Below are 7869 nucleotides of genomic sequence, written 5' to 3' on the forward strand. Positions count from 1 at the left end.
CATGCTGGGTAACGGAGTCCTAATCCCCTGCAGCCCCGCCCACCGCCGCTGTCTGTGAGCATTAAGTACTCTGATTACTTTACTGCAGTAGAAGTACCAGTACAGCAACGTAAAAATACTCCATTACAGGTTTAAGTCCCGCATGAAGTAAAAGTACACAAGTATTACCAGCTTGACAGTAAAAGTACACGTGTTATAGTATTATAATGTTTGTTTTATCACTGACAAATACACAGTATTTTAATGTGGTAGTTCATAGTAATAGTACTGCATCATGTTATATGTTTATCCATGTCAAATACTCACTGAGGTAAAAGTAGAAATACTGTTTTCTAAAAATACTCCATCACACGTCAAATGAATTTAAATACTTAAAGTATTAAAGTAAAAGTACTTATTGTGCTTTTCTCACTAACAAATACATGTGAGAGTATTTTAATGTTGTAATTCATCAACGTGGAGCCAGTTTGAGATACTTTGGGTAGATTACTAGTAATAATACTGCATCACAAGTGTATCATATTTATTTATTTACCTTCATATAAATTGAAAAACACTTCAAACAACAGTTAGAATATTAATATACATTATTATTATTATTAGTAGTAGTAGTAGTAGTATAGTAGCAGAGGTACTGGCAGCATTAAGGACCGTTGTTAATAGTCTACACTGGACACGTGTTACCCGCCCCGACCAGGATTCGAACCCCCGACCTCCTGTGCCAAAGTCAGTATTAGTCAGTGTTAATCATTATATATATATATATATATATATATTTATGCCGTATATGTACCTTTTAATATATTTAGTATATATACTGTATATATGAAAGCCTGACTAATATCTCAGTCAGCTGATATTATCGGCTCTTATCAGCGTATCACAGATATATCACCGATATATTTTTCTATTTTTTAAAGTTATATCAGCAGCACAGTGAAGTTTACTGTAAAATATCACCTCCGTTACATATACTTGTCACAAGTGTTTGATATTTAAGGAATCACAAAAAAACATGAGTTTTAGATCATCGGCTGATATATCGATATCAGAAGTTTTTCACTCCGTAATATCAGTGTGGTCCAGTATCGGCGGGGCTGTGATGAGCTGCAGCAGCGTCTGACGCTACTTACAGAGGTGAGATATCTACAGACTGTAATTAACATGATGCAGATGATCTCATCAAGAGCAAAATAACAAAGACAAACAAACATTTTGTCAACATTTCTACGTCCTGGAGACTAAATTATTGTAGTTTTTCCTTCACTGATCATATTTTAGCTGAATGCTAATTGTTAGCTGATGTTTTGCTAACGGCTAATAAACTGGCAGCATTAACAGAGGATTCATTGTTCTGTCATTAAAACTTTCTCTGTTTCACATCAACAAACATTAAAGTTGCTCAGGAGGAAGTGAGTTTCTGACATTTTTATTATTATGATCATAAAACTGTTTTATTTACATGAAGCTTAAACTGCAACAACAAAATGTTTTTCTGTGTTTGATCCTTAAAATCTGTTGATGTGCAGAATTAAAGCAAGAAGAACATTTACTGACCGACGTTAACTTTACACAGTTTGACTCTTTAATCTACATAAAGTTATCAATACATCACAAAAATAACACTCAGTGTATTAAACATCTCTTTACATTCATATTTCTTATTAAAATGTAGAACAATAATGAAACTTCAACTAACTCTTAACGAGCAAACTGACCTGATTAAACCTGATCAAACAAAGTGAAAGTCAAACAGATAAACTCATCATATCATATATGAAATCAACAGTATTTGACTTGAATATATTTTAAGTCACGTTATGTATTTGCAAGTATCTGTTTATTGTTTTTAAATCATTGTCTATTGCTGGTTCAGGATTCAGCCTCTAAAATGTGAAGATTCAACGTTTTTCTTTGTCGTACATGACAGTAAACTGAAGATCTGACATTTTATACATTAATAGATTCATTTAGAAAATAATCAGGAGATAATGGAGGAGAATCAATAATGAAAGCAATCAGGTACTTGTCTTCTCTGTGGTCAGTTTTTCATCTTGAAGAGAACCTGAAGGTTTAAGCGAGCAGTTTTCTAGAAGCTGTTAGAAATATAGAAATAAAAATTCTCAGTTTTACACACAAATTATAGATTTTATCAGGTTTAATTCACCTCAACTCCTTTTTTTTTACCAACAACAGGACGACATCCCTGATGATGAGGATGAATAATAGATAATGCTCTTTAACTCTGCCTGAAACTGTTAATAATAATAATAATAATAATAATAATAATAATAATGATAATAATAATAATAATAATAATAATAATAATAATAATAATAATAATAATAATAATAATAGACAGGCTGTGGAGTGTTTTATCATTTGTTTTGTAAAAGTTATTTAGAAATAAAATTTAACTTTTCATGTTTAAACCAAGTTCAATCTGAGGAAATCAATAATCACATTCTGCTTATTGATCAAGAGTTTCTTAGACTGCGCCCTCAGTGCGGCCTGTCAGGTTCTCTTTATTCTTTAACTCTGAACAGATTAATCGGTGTGGCTGAACAATGAACCCAGACATTGAGTGTTTTCTTCTTAAACTGGAGCATCAAACATTGAAGTTTGTGGTTAATGTTGCAGCAGCCTGACAGACGGTGTCACCTGTAAGGCAAAGTTCAGGGAGAAATGTCCGTTAACTCAAGAGGTTGACAGGCAGCTTCACGCTCTCCGAGAGGCTGAAAACAAAACATCTCAGGTTGGTTCTTTTTTGGATTCACGCCTCGTGTTTTTTATCACGCGCAACCGCCACATATTCCTCTATAAACCGTTAATTTTTGGCGTTAAACCGTTTATTTTCTGCCGCGCTAGTGTTTTCAGTCAGGCGCCGCTCGGAGCGCCCCTCTCTCCTCGGGCAGGTTCGTTCACTGTCGGGACGACCGGCCCTCTGATTGGTCGCTTCTCGGGAAGGCGGGAGAAGAGCTTAGCACGCGATAGGTGGGCTGTGTCGTCGCTCATGTGGGTCGGCGTGGCCTCGCAGCTGGCATATAAAAGCGCGGGCTTGAGCAAGAACACGGGGACACGAAACCAGCAGCTAGCAGCTAAAAGCTAACGGCTAACAGCTAACGGCTAACAGCTAACGGCTAGCCGAGGCTAAAGTCTGCTGTTTTATTGAAGTCATGACTCATCAGCCCGCACACACACACTAACACACGCACGCACGCGCACGGAGAGCTCTGCGCGGGCTCGTTTTCACGCACCGAGCGGGTTTTTCGGTGTTTTGGTAGTTGTTGTTTTTTTAGGTGTGTGTGTGTGTGTGTGTGTGTATGTGTGTGTGTTAGCTCCATGCTAACAACTTCCTGCATGTTAGCTGGAGGCGGCTAGCTGGAGAAGCTAACTGTTTACCTGTTTGTCTCTGTTGGTTGGTTTGAATTATTCATGACGGCGCTCCGTGATTGGTGGAGTCAGCGGCGGGGTTGGAGCTAGGGACACATTAACAGGTCTATTCCTGTACAGTGTGTCTTCAGACGACAACAAGCGGACACAGTGAGTATGATCGATCACACATTGATTGATTACTGATTGATAACTTGTGAGTTAGTTAACAAGTATCAGTCTGACTTTTTGGTGTTTATTGAAGAGTTTAAACATCCAGAACTACAGCAGTAGAGATACAGAGTAGAAATACTTCAATAAAAACAGCGTAAAAATACTGACTTACTGAATCTCAACATCAAAATGTTCTTTAAGATGGCAGCACGCTCTATTTATTATTATTATTATCAGTGATGGGGAGTACCTGAAGTACATTTACTCGAGTACTGTACTTAAGTACAACTTTGAGGTACTTGTACTTTACTTACTAGTATTTCCATGTGATGTTACTTTACTACATTTCAGAGGGAAATATTTAGGGTTTAACGGTGCACAGAGTTCACGGTTCATTATGATTTCAGTACAGCAGAGGAAAAAAAAGGAAAGGTAGAAGAAACATTTTGGTCTTTTATTTTGAAAAATGGCTTTTTGACTGCAACTATTACTGAAACAGTTCAGTTGTGCTGCAGTGGAGTCAGAACACCAGCTGTTATATGGTCTAACTGTATATAAAGTAGTGTAAACTAGCTCCACCTCCAGCAGCTACAACAGTAACATGCTGCTCTAACACTGATGCTTCACTATTAATAATCTAATGATGTCATATATAATAATATATCAGTCAGAGGGACCAAACCACTACTTTCAATCACACTTTACTTCATGTCTTATTGTGACAGATGTGACAAAACACGCTGCCAACACAGTATTTAAGTATTTATTTTAGAGCTGCAACTGTTGGTCCAATAATCAATCAGTCGATGTGTTGTGTGATCAGCTGGTGAATCTGATTGGCTCTGCCACCCGTCAGTCACTCTGACTCCTCCCCTCTCTCTGTCTGTAGATCACTGATTGGCTGAGCCGCCTACAGCTGGAAGATGATCAAGATGTCATTGGACAAAGAAAGTGTTAAAGTCAGCCCCGCTTTCCCCGCCGCCCCTGTCAGCCTATCAGAGCAGCCACAGCTCGCTAAGACCCGCCCCCTCCGTCCTAAGAATGGCTTACAGCCACCCAGCAACAGTCAGAACCCGCTCGCCGCTGTGCCCGCTCAGCGGATCGCAAAGAGGCGCTACTCCATGGGTGTCGGCTTCAAGGGACTAGCCAAGCGCCGTCGCCGTGCCAACAGCGACAGCCAATCAGAGCCCGTGTTACCGAGTCACTTCCTGTTGGGCGGTAACATCTTTGACCCGCTGAACCTGAACTCGCTGATGGACGAAGACATCAACAGGTGAGACGATGGTGAACACAGCACACCTGTATGTTTCCTCAGGTGGACTTCAGTCATTAAACTCCTCCCTTCTCCTCCTCAGGGTGACCAATCAGGAGACACCGAAGTGTTCGCCCCTGCCGTCACGGGGCGGAGACCCCGTAGAGATCCTGGTTCCCCGTGACATCACCGACCCCCTGAACCTGAAGGGAGACGGGGGGGCCAAGGGGGAGGGAGCGGGAGTCCTGCTGTCCCCCCTGAAGTCCAGGAGGAGACACAGGAACAGAGGTGGTGGTGGGTTACCTGCCCGGGTGATCCCCCCCACCGCTCGTCTGACAGGTGAGACACCTGGAGGTCAATAACACGTTAACATGTCATTATGCTTCCGTCTGCAGTTCCCGTGTCGACCAGGAGGGCAGTGTTCCTCTAATAAAATGTTAATAACATATGATATATGTGTGCTGCTCCCATGTCGACCAGGAGGGCAGTGTTCCTCTAATAACATATTAATAACGTGTTAATAACATGTTATATGTGTCTGCAGTTCCCGTGTTGACCAGGAGGGCAGTGTTCCTCTAATAACATGTTAATAACATGTGATATATGTGTGCTGCTCCCATGTCGACCAGGAGGGCAGTATTCCTCTAATAACATATTAATAATGTGTTAATAACGTGATATGTGTCTGCAGTTCCCATGGTGACCAGAGAGGGCAGTGTTCCTCTAACATGTTAATAACATATGATATGTGTTTGCTGCTCCCGTGTCGACCAGGAGGGCAGTGTTCCTTTAATAACATGTTAATAACATGTTAATAACTTGATATGTGTCTTCTGCTCCCATGTCAACCAGGAGGGCAGTGTTCCTCTAATAACATGTTAATAACATGTGATATGCATCTGCAGTTCCCATGGCGACCAGAGAGGGCAGTGTTCCCGTGTCTCCTCTTCCCTGTGAACTCAACACGGCCATCACTTGTCGAGATGATGTAGCCCCGCCTCCCATCCTCCCCAGAAGACACACCCACCCCCCACCAGGCCACGCCCACAAACCTGGTAGCCTGGGAGACGGTCGCCAGAGGAGACGGCGACGCACCACCTCGACCAGGTCGGCAGATGCTGCCATGGCAAGCATTGTTACCACGGTAACCGCAGCTCAGTCAACCAAATTCCAGACGCCCGTGATGGGAGGGGCTAGAGCCAACAGGTGAGTGTTACACCTAAAGAGAATTAAAACACTGTAATCTGATTGGCCACCTGGTCACGTGACTCTGCTGCGTCCTGCAGGTGTGGAGGACCTCAGCCTGGCTCTGCTCAGCCGCCACAGAAGAAGAAGGATAAACACCGCTACCAGTACGGCAACCACAGCCGTTACTATGGCTACCATGGTTCCTACGGCGACGGGTGGGAGGGCCGCGTGGGAGCGGAGGAGGACCCCAGGCTCCGCCTGCTGGAGGCCGATTGGTTCAGAGACAAGAAGGTGCTGGATGTGGGCTGCGGCACTGGTCACCTGACGCTCGCTGTCGCCCGCAGGTTTAACCCCGCCCACATCCTGGGGGTGGAGCTAGATGAGAGATTGGTGCATGCTGCTAATCAGAACGTCAGACACTTCCTGTCACATGATCTGGTGGAGGAGGAGAGGAGGAGGAGGAGAGGAACAATGTCATTCCTCTCCTCCTCCTCTCCACCAAGGACGAAGGCAGGACAGACGTTAGAGGAGGAGGAGGAGGAGGAGAAGAGAGAGGAGGTGATGGAGGAGGAGAAGAAAAAAGAGGAGGTGATGGAGGAGGAGGAAGAGGAGGAGAAAAAGAAAGAGGATGATGAAGATGTGATGGAGGAGTTCCAGCGGGCGGTGTGTCTCCTCTCCTTCCCGCTGTCCTTCAGGGTGAGTCGTGGTCCTCTCGCTGCTCCTCCTCTCCTCCTCCCTGCTCCATCTTCATCCTCCTCCTCCTCCTCCTGCAGGTTCCCCAACAACGTCACCTTCATACAGGTGAGTCTCTGTCTTGGGTGGCGCTCACCAAACACGTATCAGACGGTAAAACACAGTCCAGCAGACGTCCTTCATGTATTTAAATCTATAATATAAAACAAACAAATAATATCTGTTGATGAGTCTGACGTCACTCATCTACCTGCTGACATCACAGCTGTGGCTCCTCCCACAGGGTGACTACGTGTCAGAGCGGGAGGCGTGGGCTGGCCGGGGTCAGTATGACGTCATCATGTGTCTGGGTGTCACCAAGTGGGTGCAGCTGCAGTCAGGTGACGGGGGCGTGGTCCGGCTGTTCAGACGAGCCTATCAGAGCCTGTCGCCGGGCGGATTGTTGATCCTGGAGCCGCAACCGTGGAGCAGATACAGTCACAGCAAGAGAGCCTCGGTAACATTATATACATACATACTGTATATATGTATGTGTGTGTGTGTGTGTGTGTGTGTGTTTGTTTAAAGGATCGTTGCTGTAAGTATTGTTTGTGTTTCCTAGGAGACGACGTATCGTAACTACAGGAGTGTGAGGCTGAGACCAGAACAGTTCACCTGTTACCTGACTGACAGCGTGGGCTTCACCTCCTACAGACTCATCACACACACAGGTACACACACACACACACACACACATAACACACAGGTACACACACACACACACACACACATAACACACAGGTACACACACACACACACACATAACACACAGGTACACACACACACACACACACATACACAGGTACACACACACACACACACACACACACACACACACACACACATAACACAACACACACACATACACAGTTACACACACACACACAGGTACACACACACATAACACATAACACACACACACACACAGGTACACACACACATAACACATACACACACACAGGTACACACACACACACATAACACACACACACACACACAGGTACACACACACATAACACATACACACACACAGGTACACACACACACACACACACACAGGTACACACACACACACACACGTATACACGTACACACACACACACAGGTATACACGTACATACACACACACACACGTACACATACACACACAT

At 43.8% G+C, this 7869-nt stretch overlaps 1 protein-coding gene across 1 annotated transcript in view; it reads left to right on the forward strand.

Moving 5' to 3' along the window:
- Positions 1–2997: 2997 nt before the first annotated feature.
- Positions 2998–7869, forward strand: part of LOC122973869 (7SK snRNA methylphosphate capping enzyme-like) — a 5724-nt gene continuing 852 nt past the window's right edge. Inside the window, exons 1-7 of the mRNA XM_044341664.1 lie at positions 2998–3543; positions 4436–4819; positions 4902–5137; positions 5704–6004; positions 6085–6787; positions 6963–7175; positions 7281–7389. Of these exons, the coding sequence (XP_044197599.1) occupies positions 4470–4819; positions 4902–5137; positions 5704–6004; positions 6085–6787; positions 6963–7175; positions 7281–7389 (1912 nt within the window). The 5' untranslated portion in view covers positions 2998–3543; positions 4436–4469. The remainder of the gene's footprint in view (positions 3544–4435; positions 4820–4901; positions 5138–5703; positions 6005–6084; positions 6788–6962; positions 7176–7280; positions 7390–7869) is intronic.

This window comes from Thunnus albacares, chromosome 22, assembly GCF_914725855.1.
Source record: "Thunnus albacares chromosome 22, fThuAlb1.1, whole genome shotgun sequence".
NCBI classification, from domain to species: domain Eukaryota; kingdom Metazoa; phylum Chordata; class Actinopteri; order Scombriformes; family Scombridae; genus Thunnus; species Thunnus albacares.